This window comes from Puntigrus tetrazona, chromosome 7 (assembly GCF_018831695.1).
Source record: "Puntigrus tetrazona isolate hp1 chromosome 7, ASM1883169v1, whole genome shotgun sequence".
Classification (NCBI taxonomy): domain Eukaryota; kingdom Metazoa; phylum Chordata; class Actinopteri; order Cypriniformes; family Cyprinidae; genus Puntigrus; species Puntigrus tetrazona.
This window is the reverse complement of record NC_056705.1, coordinates 12,459,830-12,476,736: the sequence shown is the minus strand read 5'-3', so window position 1 is coordinate 12,476,736 and position 16,907 is coordinate 12,459,830. Positions and strand designations below refer to the sequence as shown.

The 16,907-nt window shown below is 37.2% G+C and overlaps 2 protein-coding genes across 7 annotated transcripts in view; both read left to right on the top strand.

Annotated features, from left to right (window-relative positions):
- Positions 1 to 799, top strand: part of trmt10a (tRNA methyltransferase 10A) — a 4,756-nt gene extending 3,957 nt beyond the window's left edge. Inside the window, exons 8-9 of the mRNA XM_043244800.1 lie at positions 196 to 301; positions 393 to 799. Coding sequence (XP_043100735.1) covers positions 196 to 301; positions 393 to 649 — 363 coding nt within the window. The 3' untranslated portion in view covers positions 650 to 799. The remainder of the gene's footprint in view (positions 1 to 195; positions 302 to 392) is intronic.
- Positions 800 to 2,472: 1,673 nt separating this feature from the next.
- Positions 2,473 to 16,895, top strand: nectin4a (nectin cell adhesion molecule 4a). 6 transcript variants are annotated; one of them, XM_043243718.1, is made up of 12 exons: positions 2,479 to 3,017; positions 5,117 to 5,206; positions 5,672 to 5,884; positions 6,242 to 6,409; positions 7,646 to 7,924; positions 10,365 to 10,482; positions 12,143 to 12,294; positions 12,649 to 12,808; positions 12,902 to 12,977; positions 13,629 to 13,685; positions 13,800 to 13,970; positions 15,061 to 16,895. In XM_043243718.1, the coding sequence occupies exons 2-12, from the start codon at positions 5,179 to 5,181 to the stop codon at positions 15,499 to 15,501; spliced, it is 1,863 nt and encodes a 620-aa protein (XP_043099653.1). In that variant the 5' UTR covers positions 2,479 to 3,017; positions 5,117 to 5,178; the 3' UTR covers positions 15,502 to 16,895. The 6 variants fall into 6 exon arrangements, with proteins under 6 accessions (XP_043099655.1, XP_043099652.1, XP_043099653.1 ...); XM_043243717.1 differs by lacking the exon at positions 5,117 to 5,206 and having other exon boundaries at positions 2,478 to 3,017; positions 12,652 to 12,808; XM_043243716.1 differs by lacking the exon at positions 5,117 to 5,206 and having other exon boundaries at positions 5,675 to 5,884.
- Positions 16,896 to 16,907: the final 12 nt, after the last annotated feature.

Here is a 16,907-nt window from a genome sequence, read left to right as displayed (position 1 = left end):
GTTTTACACCAGTAACAGTTTTTCACGTCTGTGAAAGTTCATATTTATGTTCAGATCATGATCAGAGACTACCAAACTTGAATGCCCTGCTTGCAAGGAGATAAACATTTTATTTTGAGCTTAATATACAGTGATGCTTGCCGTTTTTGTGTTATTTTTATATCTGTTTTGAGGAATATGAATCCTTTATTGCAGGGAATTACATACAATCGAGCCCAAGAGCTTGGCATTGCTCATGCTCAGCTTCCGCTGGGCAGTTTCGTCAAAATGAATAGCCGCAAGGTGCTGGCCGTCAATCACGGTGAGATCCCTTTCTCTAGATATCCATGCAAATGACAGGCTGCTTTAAAGTTTCCTGGTAGAAATTAACCAGTCGTTTCCCCTTGCCGCAGTTTTTGAAATCATCCTAGCGTTCCTGGAGAAACGAGACTGGCAGGAGGCTTTCTTTACCGTCCTGCCACAGAGGAAGGGAGCTGTGCCAGTGGGCCAAGAGGACAAACTCGGAGAGGAAGACTCTGACGAAGACTCAGACACAGAACAGCCAATCTCAGAAAACCAAACGGACTCGAAGGACCAATCGGAAAGCAAACAGGAAGAACACAAACCAGTGCTAAACCAGTCAGATTCCAGTGAGCGAAACGCAGCTTAGGGATATGTAATGTTTTTTTTTGCCATTTTGAGAAAAAAATTATTTAAAAATATCTCCGTTTGAGACGCTTCATGCAAAGGTTTGGACTTGAAGGTGTTTTTGTTGAAATGAGTTTCTTGATTATAATAAAAAAAAAAATAGAAATTGCCACTTTTTAACTTATTTCCCCACTTAAAAACAAACAATAATGTAGGGATCTCATGCAAGTACAATTACTAATTTCTTATTTAAAACGGTGAGCTTTTTGTTCATTGTAAGCGTTAGCAGCGTTTTTCTGTTTCTCTTAAAGAAACAGACTCCGCATATTAGCTGTTTTTGCTCTTCTGTTATGGTGGGATTAGTACTTGTGGGCCGAGAGAACAAGCTCGGACACGGTAAGACTCTAAATGAGAGACAGAAAGGACCGATCAGAGAGCACAAGGGAGGCCCATAAAACTATACAGTAAGAGAAAAAACAGTTAGAGTTAGTTGTGTAATTTGATGTTGATTTTTCAGCTTTATTTGCAGGTTAATGAAATATCACTTTAAGATGCCGAGGTTTGATTAGGAGCTTTGCTTTTTAGTCTCAGACATTTAGATATTAATAGGGTGATCTACATATTGTATTTATCTATTGTTAGTAATCTAATCTGCATCAAAAAAAAGATAACCTATATGTAGAATACTGTAATGTAGAATTAAATGCTAAAAAAGATTAATGTCAATCATGCTAGAGCATAAATGTGTTTCTGTTTGAGAAGTTTAGCATTGCATTTGAAAAATGCTCAAATAGTCCCCTAGATGTCACTATACACATACACCTGAATAAAATATTAGTTTTGATTAAATGAAAAGAAAAATATAAACGCATGATTCGGTTTAACAGAAATGTCACTTACTATTCTTGATTCAGTTCAGTTTCATCTCTGCATATTTCCATAATATTTATTATTTTTGGAGTTTTTCCAAATGTCTTCATTGGCACGACCCTTCCACGATATTGGCACAGCATCACAGACCGATTGTATTAGTATTCATTTTATTTTTAGCAAATGCAATCAAAGACCAAACGTTAATAAGATTTTTATGGGACAGTCAAAGCATCCTATACGTGTGTAAACAGACTAATCACAGACAAGCTTTCCACATAACTGTCTTTTTAAGCTCAAAACCCTTGTTTGCAACACTATTCCGTTGAACTCGGTAAAAGTGCCCGAGGCTTTAACTGTTTTCAGGAGGGAGAACAGGTTTACAGTTTTTTGGTGCTCCCTTTCCTTTAGGCCAAGAATGCAACCAGATACAGTAGGTCTGGAAGATTCGTGTAGCGTTCACACTTAAGATAATTATGTCAATACACTTGAGAAAATGAATCAGATGTAGCTAGCTGGTCCAATGGAGTCTTACAGGATATCTGTAAATCTAACAGAACACCACTTTTATTGGAATGGTGTCTAGATACTGGAGGTAAAGCAAATCACAAAATTGTCTGTAGGACTTTTTTACGCTTTAAAAGATTCAAAAACTTCACCTTAATCAGTGAAAAATGACAAAAGACAGTTTTAATTAGCTTATAATTATTAGTTCTGAATTTGAGAAGAAATTAAATTAAAAGAAGATTATTAAAAAAAAAAAAAAAGTCATAGTGGCTTTTTGATTTTTATCCAGAGATGATGGTAAAAACAAGTTTTGTGTTTTTCAAAAAAAACAAAAAAACAAAACACTTAAAGTGAACCGGACCATTAAAGATCGCGAACGATTAAGCAATTACAGAATATTAAACCAGTAGCTAGATTGAATCATCAGATTGGGAAGAAACACCCGGATTAAAAACTGGAAAGTTGAGTTGAGTAGAGCGCGCAGCGACATGCGTGTGACTGCCCTCTCCAACAGGTGTAAGAAGTGCTGTTTCCTCTCAGAGCGTTTTCAACGCAATATCAGCACGAGCTGTCGGGGGAATAATGGAAATACTTGGGTTTTTTCTCAACATGTCGTAATTCTTGAAATAAGGCGAAAGCACCATAAACTGGACCTTTGTGCGCTACCTTGAGGATTTACGCATGGAGATGCGTTCACTTTTTATGGGTGTTATCCATAAAAGTTCTCCTTCTTTTGTTTTAATTAACTGATACATTAGAGGAAGAGCGGTTTCGTCCTGCTGCGGGATCTCCACCACCTGCTCTTCATATATGGGAGTCTCCTCTTCTCCAACGTCTCCGATTGGCATCGATCTGATTGATAGCTCTTGAGATGGACGCTGTTTTCAGATATTAATAATGACCGTCGCGTTGAGATCGCCACACTGATAACTTGGGCTCAGCTGAACGTCTGAACTGGTGGACGATGAAGACAGTTTCATATATTCTTGCTGCGTTGATCATCTGGAACTCAGGTGAGCCGTTTTAGATATCAGAAATGCATCGCGGGTGCAGATTAAAAACGTGTTGCGAAATATGGGGTTAAAACTTTTAGGAAAAAGGGCTTCGCAACACGTTTACGGCTGTCTGATATTACAGGAAGAACTGGTTCTGATGACAAACTGCGAGTGTGATTCAGTGTGACAGACAGGCGCTCCCTGCACACACACACACACACACACACACACACACCACTGCCTTATGCGTCTTAAGGAGTGTTTTATGGGTTGATGAAGTTGTGAGAGTAAGGGTGTGATGAATTAGAGGGTGTTGTCAACGTTACTTGCATTTTTGAGTGTTTTTGCTGGCGCATAGGAGCTGTTCATAAAGTCGTGTGATAATGCAGGGTCAGTGGGTCTGAGTGCATGATGCAACGTGATTTGTACACATTATGATATTTTAGGGTATTTTCATCCTCTGCTGGTCCTAGAACAACGTTCCTCTGATATTAGAGATCAGGGTCAGAGAGGTCAGGTTTAAGGTTATGGGCTTGAAGAGCAATTCTGTTAAGTTACTTGATTTGAGGCTGATGGCTGATATTGTTTTTAATGACCATTATAGTTTGTTAAGAGCTTTAAATTTAGTTTCTCCAGACTACCAGACAAATTACTGTTAATATAATAGATTATGGCCCATTTTCCAACCCTGGATATTCACACACACACACACACACACACACACACACACACACACACACACACACATATATATATATATATATATATATATATATATATATATATATATATATATATATGTGTATATATATATATATGTGTGTGTGTGTGTGTATTGAACTGAAAATAACTAACATATTATATTTATGTATCATAATTCTTTTTTTTATTATTTATCTGATTTATTATTATTATTATTATTATTTATTTTTGTTATTATTTTCTGGAGACAATCTGTTTTGTGTTATTTCTAGGTTTCGACACCATAATGACTAGACTGTCACCATTGTCTACAAAAATACCAGCAAAATTTATTGTTGTTGTTTTATGCTGTTGACATAAAAATAAAAATAAAAATTCCAAAAAATAAACCTAAATTATTTAATTAAAAAACTAAAATACATTACCAACGAATACTTATACATTTCTGCTTAAACATAAAACCTCTGAGTAAAACGCGTTTAAAAGGCGCACGAAATGAAAGCACCAATTACGCGTTAATTAGAAAAATGTGAATATTAGTCAAACCAATTAGGTCTATCTCTGCCGTTATTGCCGCCTGATTTTAGGGGTAGGGTTAGGCATCAAATGGCAGTCCTTAAGGATGTTGACTCAGGATAAATCATGTTGTTTGGCAGAGGATCTATGCCAGAAATCTTGTCAACAAGCTCATGTCCGAGAGGCCTGTCATTACGGTTTGTTGATGTAATTCTTTGCAAACTGGACAATTGATTGCTCCAGCCTAACGGTCAAGGATCTAGGTTACTGACATAAAGTTCAAGCTGGAGATGTGACTCAGAAACTCGAGAAAATTACGGGGATTATAGTCGAATCACTATCGTGAACTCCCAAAGAAATGTGCTTAACATTCACTTTCTCCAGGCAGAGACTCCTATTAAGTGTGCAGTCAATTTATGACAACAAACAATAAATTTCTCATTCATATCTAAGTCTAATCCACATGCAACAGTACTTCACATGTACTAGTACTGTATTTTTATATATATATATATATATATATATATATATATATATATATATATATATATATATATATATAATTGTGCTTATATGACATTTTGCATTTTATTTCTAAGTTGTGTTTTTGTTTTAGAATTGTAATAAAATATATATTATTTAATTTTTGTATTTAAATGTAAATGCGATAGTTCACTCAACTTTGCATGCATGCACTTTGTATTTGAATGTTTGCTTATGCTCGTCTGCCTCCCAAAAGTAATTAGCCCTGAGACACATAACGAGTTGAGCAGCATATCTAACCCTTGTCCACAAAGGCTCTTCCAGACACCTGTTTGTCTCTCACCCCTCTTCCTTTCTTTTGATTTTGTTATCCCTATCCATATCTATTCCATATCTACTCTGAGCCGGTTCAATAGCGTGATGAAAAATGAAAGGTTCGTGTTACAACCGTACCGAAGGTAACAGATGACCTCAGCCAATGTCCTCCAACTTTTGTTTTGCTTCAGGTATATTTCATGAAGGTATATTTCTCTTAAAGGTGCCATTTCTGTTTTTTAAGCATTGCTTGAACAGCCCTGGGCTGTATGATGATAGATATTTATGGGATGGCCTTTTTCTTGCCACATGCGTTCGTGATGCCGTAGCTATAATCGCTACAAGGAACTTGCTGTGCTGAATTTTTCCCAACACTAAATGCAAATCAGAGCTGTGCATTGTAAAATAGTAATAATAATAAGCTGCAATAGCATAACAAGTAGTTTTAATAGTTCCAGTTTTACACCTGCATGACTAATTCAGGTTTTAAATAGTAAAAGTGCTGCACTTTAGGCCACCTAAGATGTAAATGAGTTTGTTTCTTCATCTGAACAGAGAAATTTAGCTTTACTTGCTCTGCAGTGAATGAGATGAAGAGTTACTTTTAGTGTTATTTAAAAAAAAAAACGCTATCTCTCTCTCTTTGTGTTTTTCAGCAGCCTGTGTAAGAGGAAAACAAGAACATTTTCTGGAGCCCCCCGAGTCCCCCTGGGCTCTGCAGTCTTTGGCAGAGGAGGAAACACACTTGCCCTGTCGATTCAATGTATCCAACAGTGAGATTAAGGTGGTGCAGGTGATGTGGATTCGAGAAAACTCAAATGGAGGCGAAGAACAGATAATCACTGCTCATTTCAGCGAAGGCCAGACAGGTAAAGCTCACTTTTGTGACTTACTTCTTCGCAGAAATCGAAACCTAAGGTGCTACGCATTTTTCAGAATGTAATAATTATTTCCTTTCCTTTTAATTATATTGTTATCACCAAAGAAAAAACACTTTGTTATCGTTTAGAACTGTTTCAACGCAATTTTTTTCTCTAGCTATGACAATATCGTCTAAAGGCGTTTCAATAATGTTATACGTATTCTTTAGGACCGCTTCATAAGGTAGCCATTAGTGCAAAATTCCTTCATTTTTATTTATTTGAGATGAGAGGTTTTGTCGTTTGCATCATTTTTTTTTTTGCATGCTTCGCAAAAATACGAATCATTCTGCTTCTCTCGCTCAGAAAGCCCTGCATACACGGGACGCGTTCGATTCGCCAGCAGCGACCCGATAGCAGACTCCGCTCTGATTCTCATGGGCACGCGCTCTGCAGATCAGGGCAAATACATCTGCAAAATCGCCACCTTCCCCGCTGGAAACTTTGAGACCCAGATTTCGGTCGCAGTATGGAGTGAGTACATTAATCGTGGCTACGCGGGCGAACAGAAGAAACTCTGTGGCTGTTCCTATTTTGTATATTAGCACACCATCAACCACTTTTGATTTTTAGCATACACTCTGGCCGAGATCGTATCTGGTTTTGGTCGCAAACTGCCAACCTAAACAGGAAGAGGTTGTCTGACTAAAACCTGCCCACAGACTGCTGTGGAATCATTAGACTCTTAACTAGGGGCTTTCAGTGCTTTTGAGAGTGAATGTGAACAGAAAGCTTTCATGGGAATGCTCCAATGCAAAGAAAAGTTTCTGGAAAATCTATTTTCTCCCTCCCTTAGTTTTTTTAACGAAACAATGCAAAATAAATTAAATCTTTCCTCCTGTATCCTATTTTTTTCCATCACATGTCGCCTTTGTTATGGAAGCCTGTAGTTGCGCCACTGAATAAAAAAATTAAATGCCACTTTTTATCTCACAATTTTGCCTTTTTTCTCAGAATTGCATGATACAAAGAGTTGTGACATGTAAAGTCGCAATTACGCCAAAAAAGTCAGAATTGCAAGATATAAACTCACAATTGTGTCAGATTTCTGATTTTATAACTCACAATTGTGTGATATGAAGTGAGATGTAAACACAACTGGAATATATAAAGTCCAATTTTGAGAGAAAAAAAGACATAAAAAGTCGTAACAACCTTTTTGTTATTTTTATCCAGTGGCGTAAACGGGCTTCCGTACTTTATAGTGATTGCAGTTAATATCAAGTCTTGTTTATGTGCAGTGACTCTGCAAAGGATTTAGCAGGATCAGTGATACAGGACAAGGATAACATAAGCCTCTAATTTTTATTTTTTTTTTAACATCGCCATTGTCATTTCATTCAGCGTCCCATTCATGTACATAGAAAACCCGTTAACCACAAAGCTACCACAGCTATGATGTATAAAGTTATTGTTCTCAGAATAACACGCGAGCATTGTCCGCGTCAAAGGGAGTGATGACGGACCTATTTACCTGACAGTGCTCATTGTTGCTGCGATTACAAGAACATATAATAGCTGCTGCTTTCTCCTACAGAAGTATTGTTTAGGGTTGTGTTCAAGCAGACTGTTAGAAACGAGAAAGCAAACACGGAAAAGTTACGCTTTAGAAAACGTCATAGATTAGACACTGGTAAAACCTCTAAAGGTTTGTTTTAAATGCTGTCCGTACTTTATTGGATTTGACGTAACTGTCATTTGGTTTCACAGCTAAACCCATTACGTCCCTGCAGTCGTTCATCCTGGTTGAGGGCCAGTCATTTCGCCCGGCCGCTATATGCCGTTCGGTGGCTAAGCCCATGGCGGGCCTCTCCTGGGACACGGAGCTCGCGGGTCAGAGTCAGAACCGGAGCTCAGATGGTGAGGTGGCCTCCATCCAGTTTTCCCTCCACCCTGTCCGTAACATGAACGGGCAGAAGCTGGACTGTCTGGTGTGGCATCCATCTCAAAAAGGCCCAATGAGGATCTCCAATAACCTTGTAGTACACTGTGAGTCCTGATCTATTACGCTTATTATAAATGTATATAAGAAATGCCTGGGTCATAACTTATGTTGCATTCTTTTAACCTCAAATTCTTCTTATTATAAGGAAAAACACTAATAAAAATCTAATAATAATAATAAAAATAACAATATACTGAATTAATTAAATACAACCTAAATGGCTTTAATAGTATAGCATTATAGAATAGTATAGAAATTATATCCATTATAGTAATTATAGTATTTTTAATTACCTTTTCTGTACTAAAAACTGTAAAGAGTTATTATAGAGTAATTATATCATTAATTATGTTTTTAATTGTCATTTATCACTTATTCAGAATACTCATACTCATTTCGTACACTATAAAAACTTGATGGATGTAACAACAGCCATTTCTGGGTTATCTGGCCACCCATAAAGTGGACAGAATGCATGCTGGGTTATTATATAGGGTTGGGTTAAATGTCTGACCTAAATGCTGGGTTGTTTTATTTAACTCAACTATTGTTAAAAATGGCTGGGTTGGAAAATATAAATCACACCCAGAATTACTAGAGGCATCAGGAATAAATGTATTAGTAAGCAAGAACAACCGTGGACAAAAATATAAAATGTAAAACTAACCTCGAATCGCTTCCTTGCGTTAAAAGATGCTGTGACCGATTCCATAACCTGCCCATAAACAAACAGTACTGAGATTAGAGAACATATTTTAACAGCAAAATGAATGAAATTCTGTATTATAATAAATTGAAATCATTTTGTTATATAGAATCCCTGTATGTTGCACTGCATTAAATAATATTATTTACAGCCCAGTAAAGACTTAATTGTTGAAATAAAACATATGAGTAGGTAATAAAATTTTTTAATAAAAAACAATAAAAATACAAATAACCTCTAACAACGAAGATAAGCCTCTCTCATGCTTCATATGAAGAACGAAGACATATTTTTCTCATCCTATTTCAATGTAAAGCTTTAAAAAATTTTTTTGCTATGTCACACCATAGAAGTCAGTTCAGTTTGGATTTGTCAACTAACAATATTCAGACCTTTATTTGACAGAAGAAGTGAAACCAATCGCGCAGCACTAAGAACTTCCTTCCTCTAAAGACGATGTGAAAAGCTAGTGCTCTAGTTATTTCATTGGAAGCGAGGGGAGGGGTGTATATTTTCGGCTGTCAGTGAGATTTCGTCTGGGCAACACAAAAAAAAGAAAAGAAAAAAATAAGCAAGCTTGTTTTAGAATGAAATGTTACAGATGTTTCTTTAATTGTTTATCAGTTTTTTTCTGCAAGTTTACATGAGTGCTTTTTATAGGGCAAGAATCGTTAGTGCTGTAGTTAATTTAGAATTATTTTTGGCACTTGTTAAAAAGTTATTTTGATTTCAAACCACTTGCCGAGTAATAAACACAAGCTACCAGTGTGTTTTTTATGTTGTCTTTGCTGCAGTGTGACTTCAGACCACAAGTTTCATTAGAGCCACATCAAATTTTATACGTCACTGTCTGGATATGACTCAGAATGATTGTGAATTTGAAATCTAGAAATCATGAAAGCAATTTTAAATATGATGAAACTACATGCTGTATGTACCTTCCCTCAGATGTGTTGTGACATGTGGACATCTCTTTATTGTCTTAATCGATACTGTGACTACATTGTTCCTCTCTGATTCATCACCACTTGAGCTACTGCTGCTGTCACAATAATGTCTTTGCTTTGGTTGTCTCAGAATGAAAATTCTGTCATTATTTAGTCACCTTCGTGTGTTTAGAAAGCCATTTGATGTGTCTACTTCTGTGGAACTGAAATTCTGGAGCGTATCCTGGTTATTTTTCTTGTTTTTTCTCCAGTTCATTTACAGTGAATAAGAACTGGAGCTTCTGAACATCAAACTGGATACAAAAGCACCATAAATCAAATAGCTGAAAGTCTGAGGAGTTAACAATGTGTGAGAATGCGCTTTTGAGTCTGAACGCTTCGATGAGTCCATTCATTCGGTTCACAGAATTAATCCAAATGATTAATTCACAAATCGGACAGATTTGGTTCTGTTTGACTCAATGATCTAGTACAACAGTTATCATCTTACTAGAATGTAAGATTGATTGTTAAATCTATCTATTTCACCATTTTATCTCGTTTTTAAAGCTTGAAAGTTCCAGTCTTCATTCTATATGACTGCACTGAAAATCTGCTTTCGTGTTCCACAGAGGAAATAAAGTCAAATGGGTTTAACCTAATTGCACACAATACAAACATATTCATGTCTCGTAATGCCAATATAAGAGTTCACCCTGTGTCAACAAAAGTATCAGGTGAACTTAATGGTGAAACGGGAAGTCGACAGGAACACAAGTTCAAACAAAAGGCCGAAAAGTGAATGAGACACAACCGTAAAATCGTTTCGTTTGTGTTTTTGTGTACGTACAGACCCTCCGAATGCATTGATATCTGGCTACGAGGACGACTGGTATGCTGAAATGCAAGGAGCCACGCTGCAGTGCAGCGGTCATGGGAACCCAGAACCTCAGAGATTCAACTGGACGAGGTAAAATCTGTCTGCATTTGTTTGTTTGCTCATCTTCCTGCGAGCCTGTCTCGTCAGTTTAAATCTGTTTCGGTTGGCTTCTCTATCAGCATGCCAGAGTAATCTCTAGGTGTGGACCAGAACGTTGCGGCTTAAATTCACGAGTGCGTTTTTTTAATCTGCTCCTAGATTGAATCTCAAGAAGTAATACTGACGCTGAGAGGTCATTGAAAAAAAAAAATGCGACGGTTGTTTTCGCATTCGTGACCAATAATTAGTCACGGTCACACCCCTATTTTTCGGCATTTTTCGGGACGAGTGACTAAGGGGGTGTAGACATGGACATTTAGATGATCACGCAATTCCTGAGACAAACATTCTCCGGTTTTCTCCTCCTCTCTGCCTCGAGTGGGGAAACCTGTTCTCTGGCTGCTCGGTGTGAATGCAAAGTAAATGAAGTAACTGTGGCCCGGTGTCGTGTTGCAACTTGCGCGGCAGAGTGCAGAGTGCATTTTCACACGGAGGGAGAGAGCGGGGGATGAGAAAAGGCTGGTGAGGGGGAGACGAGTAGGTTTATGACGGTGGTGTCTGAATTTGCCTGCGCTCTTATGTGTGTCATCGGATGAGTCTTACCACTGTCCTCATGCAAATTGCTCCGTGCTGTATGAAACACACGTAACTTATAGCTCTTGGTATAAGCTGTGGACAGAGGTCTTATTGTCTACGGAAACGCAGAGTGAGCCTATTTGTGGGTTTTAGCTGATTAAATAGGCTTATGAGCTTTTACAAAAAGACCAGAAAAGCACTTGGCTGAACTAAAAACTAAAAATCTGGCCGGTGCCAACATAGCCATGAGCCTTTTCGCAGCCATGATTCTGTGCAAGGTAAACAAAACACATACCTAGTCAATTTTCGGGGAGTTTCGGGAATTTGTTGATGTTAAAAAACCGGATCTTGGCGCAAAACCAACTGAGAAAGACTTCTTTAAAGCAGTACTAGTATGACTGCATTATGAACAAAAAAATGTTTCGTGATAAAATCGCAGATGAACTGAAAGTGATAGAGGCCAGGGGCATTTCAAGTTCATTAAATAATCTTTACGTACGTAATCTTTCATTATAGATTGAGTTGTTTTCCCAACACTAGAAAATTTGGGGTCAGTAACTCTCAAGAAATTAATATTTAAATTCAATGCGTTTTTTTGATCAAAAGTGACAGTAAAGACATTTATATTGTTCTGAAATATTTCTGTTTTGAATAAAAGCTGTCCTTTTGAAATTACCCTGAAAAAGCACATCATGGTTTCCACGAAAAAAAAAAATCAAAATATTGAGAAAATCATTGTCCAAATAGTCCTTAGCAATGCATCTTACTAATCAAAAATTACGTTTTTATATATTTACGGTAGGACATTCACAAAACATGATCTTTGCTTAATATGAAAGCCATAATTTAGACACATGCAATGTATTGTTGGCTATTGCTGCAAATATACAAACCCACGCGACTTACGACCGTTTCCTTGGGTCAAATATTAGAATAACTTCCGAAGGATCACGTTCCGTTATCAAGGACAAGTCAATATTCTAAGCATAACTCATTTGTTAGGTAAACAATCCTAGACTACAGATTCTGTTGTTTGCAATGTCTGGAATTAAATCGTATTTCGTTGTTCACGCAGGAAAGGTGAAGCTCTACCAGAGGGCGTGACTGTGAAAAAAGGCACCCTGCACTTTTCCAGACCCCTGAGCTTGACAGATCAAGGAGTGTATGTCTGCACCACCACCAATGAGGTGGGATCCGGAAAAGCTGAGATTCTAATAAATATATCAGGTGTGTATCCCGCTAAAAAAAAAAAACCTCATCCAGGTTAAAGTGCGGTGCGCATTGCTGTCATCTAGTGAATGTAGTATGCAACTGCATGTCTCAGAATCCATCAAATTGAAAGAATAATGATATTCTGTCACCATTTACTCCATTTAGCTCACGCCAGTCCTGTGTAATGTAAAAGGAGATGTTAGGTAGAATGTACAAGCTTTTCTTTTTCATAAAGTCATTGTCTGAGATCAAAAGCACCGTAAAGAAGTCTGACCCGTTCACACGAGTGATGACAGGGCTGTTGTAATGGACTACAATTCAAAATGAATGTACAAGAAATTCATACGTTTTGTTGCGTGTTTGTTTCAGAAGAATCTATAAAGAAAGGATCGGTGAACTACTTGATGATGATTATCATTGCTGGTGTCGCTGCAGTGATTGTTCTCACTCTCATCATAGTGATCATTTCAGTAAACCGCTACTATAAGAGCAAAAATCAGCAACTGGCTATAGAGCTGGTTGCAAAAAAGTAAGAAGATTTGCCTTTCTTCCTGAACTTATAATCATTTCAGTGACTGGACGCCTGTACTTCAGTCTGTGTCTGTCTTGCTCTCTTTGTAAGGGAGGAAATCAGCACTCTGTCAAGACAAGCCTCATTTAGAAGAGTCAACTCAGGAAGCACAGACAACAGATACTCGGTAAAAGTACATATACACACACACATATATATGAATGTTTATCTATAATGCAAGGTTTGAGGTCAGTAGGATTTTTTTGAATGAGTTTTAAAGATGTCTCACATGCTCACCAAAGCTGTATTTATCTGTTTTTAATCCCGGGATGCAAAAGCTTTATTTTATTTTCAGCATTCGGAAATCAGTCTAATATACCGATTTGTTGTTCAAAAAACATTTCTCGTTATTATCAAAGTTGAAACAAGGAGATGTTTTTACAGTCACTTTTATGCATCCTTGCTGAATAAAAGTATTACTTAAAAATAAAAAAAATCTCGCTGACCCCAAATGATACGGTAATTAATATGCACTGTATGTGCATATAATATATGGTAATTAATATATATGCGCACTAAATATACAATCTTTTATCTACTCAAACTTTATAATATTCCGTCTGAGAAATGTTTGATTTATTTGTGTACTGCTTGAAGTATTTTGATAGCAGACATTTATCAAATCTAATGACATTCCTAATTGTTTTTTTTTTTTTGTATGGCTTTAGCATCTAATTTCCTTTACAGGCAACAGCATATATGTACATTACTGCATGCATATTTCAGCATATTATATCTCCCTCCCTCTGATTTCACGGTCTCTGTCTTCTTTTAAAAGGATGACAATAATCCTTTAAGAGTCGAAGGGACGATTCGCACAAGTCTTTCTTCACTGGTTTGTCACTCTTTTCATGCATTTTATATATATATATTAGGCAGAACATATAACAATTGAATTGAATTTTCTCTCTGGCTCACACGTTAAAACTCAAAGCGTTTCCTTCCGCAGGATCGTCCTCGCTCCAGGGACAGTCGGTCCACGCTGGGAGGAGTCGACTCGCTCGGTCGCCCCGCAATTTATAACACGTCCAGAAGAGGACGAGACAGACTGATGGACAGAACTGAAAAAGAAGCTCGCTTGATGATGGAGTCTTATGAGCAGGACAGTAATGTGTCACAGGTATATATTTCCACTTTTACAAATAGACCTTAAACGAACACGAAGTAGTTTTCTTTTCTTTTTAAACAAATGGTCTTTGAAAGAAGGCCTTTAACCTTCTAGAAAACGGTGTTCGTTCAGATCAGAAGAAACTATCCTATTTATTTCTCTTCATTTGCATTTTTGCAGACACGTTACTTGCTAAATAATGGTATTTAATAAATCTGTGCTAGTTGGGAAATGTGTCCCATACACTACTGTTCGAAAGAGTTTTTTTCCTGAACAATATTAATACTTAATATTCAGCAAGAACACATTCATTTTGCCATTTCTTCTTATTTAAAAAATGTCATGGTTTTCTCAAAAATGTTAAGCAGTGTTACAACACTTATAATGAGAAATGTTTAAGCGGCAAATCAGCATATTGGAATGATTTCTGAATGATCATGCGACACTGAAAATAGTACTGAAATCTTAGCTATTATTATTTTATATAAATAATTTACACATAGCTATTTTTAATTGCAATATAATGTAATGACAGCATTACTATTTTTCTGTATTTTATTTAATCATACAAGTGCAGCCCTAGTTTCTTTCAACTCAAAGCCCTTTTGTATGGTAACATCAACATTTATTTTTATTTATGTTTTTAATTTTACAATACCTTTTGCATATGAGTTTGTCAAAAAAAAAAAAAATTAGAAAATGAAAATACAACTGTAGTAGTACCATCCTCCCACCATTTATTATTTGAATAAAAGTGATTAAAAAAATTTGTTATGGTTAAAATTTGCTGCTTTTCAAGATTTGTTTATTTTTATGTTAGATATCAGTTCATCTAAAAATATTTCTTTATAATTGGCAACAGAACATCAACAAATACCCTAATTTTATGACACTTTCTCTACAGTTTTATACAAATTTAGAGTCGGTAGTGTGCCATATTTTACTGTTTTACCCCAAATACCTTTTTTGTTGTTGTTAATGATCTGATACTTAAAGCTAGCGCTTAAAGCTGTAGTAACTCCAGTAATGCTAACGCAGTTAACATATGCTAACGACGCACGCAGCGTGCTGATAATCACATCTCTACACTTATGCTATACAGGAAACCCATCTTCTCCCTCCTCTCCACCCCTCTTCTTATTCAATGGAGCAGGCTGTTGAAATGGTGCGCTCTCGGAACGGCAGCGCCATTCTCCCAGCAGAGGGGAGGCCGCAGTCCGGAGGGAGTAACCGAGGGGGCAGCCGAGGGCATAGCTCACCCTTAGTGTCCATGTACCCGACTCTTACGGATGAGGAGGAGGAAGAGTCCGTTAGCCCGACGGATTCAGGAGTCCACAGAGGCTTGATGGAGCCGGACGGCTTTGAGAACGGAGGCAGCGAGACGGCCAGCTCTCAGATATCCGAAGCGCTATCCAGTCATTTCGAGCGCACTAACGGCACGCTCCGGCCCAAGTCGAAGCCCAATAACATCCTGCTCCCGGCCAACGCGACACTTTTCCTCCCGCCGCATAGCCCAACTATCCACAAAGCTCAGATCGTTTAGAGTGCTCGTATGAACTTGTCTGTATAAACACAGCTGATATTACAACAGAAGGACGTGTTCCTCTGTAACGTCACTCGACGAAAGGCTCTTTCTGGACAAATAACCCCAAAATGGACCTTTTGTATGAACTTACATGAGTTCTCAAGGTGGCAAAAACATGGACCGAATGGCCAGGACTCAAACCTGAAAAACAATGCAAGCATTACTCGAACAGTCCCCCAAATAATTGTGTAATCTGGAAACGGGACGCTTGAGTATTACGGGTCACAACGTGTGTTTCAGGTGCCGATCACTGGAATCCACCAGAGCTGAGCTCCTCTGTGTGACCAGGAATGGAATTTAAGATTTTTTTTTTATTATTATTATTATTGCAACCTAAGGCTTCACTTGAATTGCTGAGGGAGAAAATACTACATGAACTGTTTTCTGGTTAGTTAATCCTTCACTGTGACTTTTTGACCTTGATGTCTTAAATCCAGAGATGTACAAATGGTGTTCTGAATTTTTTTTTTTTTTTAAAAAAATATATGTGTATATTGTGTATTTTGACTGGAAACTACCCACTGCATGAATAGTATTATGAAGTATTGCGTACCTTGTTTCGATGGCTCCTGCATGTTCACAGAATGTCATTGTCATTGTAGGAGTGACACTGTCATTGTTTACAACATTTATACTTCATTATATGTACTAGAACTTTAAATGTATTTTGTTTTTATAAGCGGGCAGTGTTACCGCAATCTCATGAGACAATCTTGTGACCTTCTAACAAAATATAAAGCCACGGGTCCTGATGGTGTGTTCAGTTTAGTGCAGTGTATGGGGGTTGTTAAATCAACTGTAATTATACTGTATGTAGACAATGTATATTATACAATGTTAGTTGAATTTCAGAAAACACAATGTTTGATACGTTATTGTTTGGTGCTTTTCAGCCTAATTTTAAACAGGGCAATCAGCTAGATGTCAGCTATATTTAACACCAAAATGTTGCAATAAAACTGTGGGTACTGTGGTATTAGCCACCAAGGTCAGAAAATTTTAATAAGCTAATATGGCGTTTCGCAATATTAACAATAAGTTAAATAACTACTGTGTTAACGGCGGCATTTTGGTGTAAGCTACTACCTTGGTACGTTTTTGCAAACTGTCTCCCACGTTGCTGAAACAGGAACACATTCATGAATCATCTTAGGAACGTTTAGTTTGACTTTTATTTTGAATTTCAATTTCAGCCTGCCTGTCAGTGACATATTAAAATTGTTATAACGCTGTAATTCTGCATAAAACCTAAAGTATAAAATTTAAAGTACTCAAACTTACTAAAACTAAATTTACTGCATCTGAATGTGGAAGAGGGTGAAATAAACATTTGATACCTTGGAAATAATTGATTTTTGTACTCA

Excerpts from the sequence above, each read along its gene's own strand:
- nectin4a (XM_043243715.1), top strand. The coding sequence starts at position 2,969 with ATGAAGACAGTTTCATATATTCTTGCTGCGTTGATCATCTGGAACTCA. Across the intron at positions 3,018-5,671 it reads GTTGATCATCTGGAACTCAG|CAGCCTGTGTAAGAGGAAAA; the intron begins GTGAGCCGTTTT and ends TGTGTTTTTCAG. Across the intron at positions 7,925-10,364 it reads CAATAACCTTGTAGTACACT|ACCCTCCGAATGCATTGATA; the intron begins GTGAGTCCTGAT and ends GTGTACGTACAG.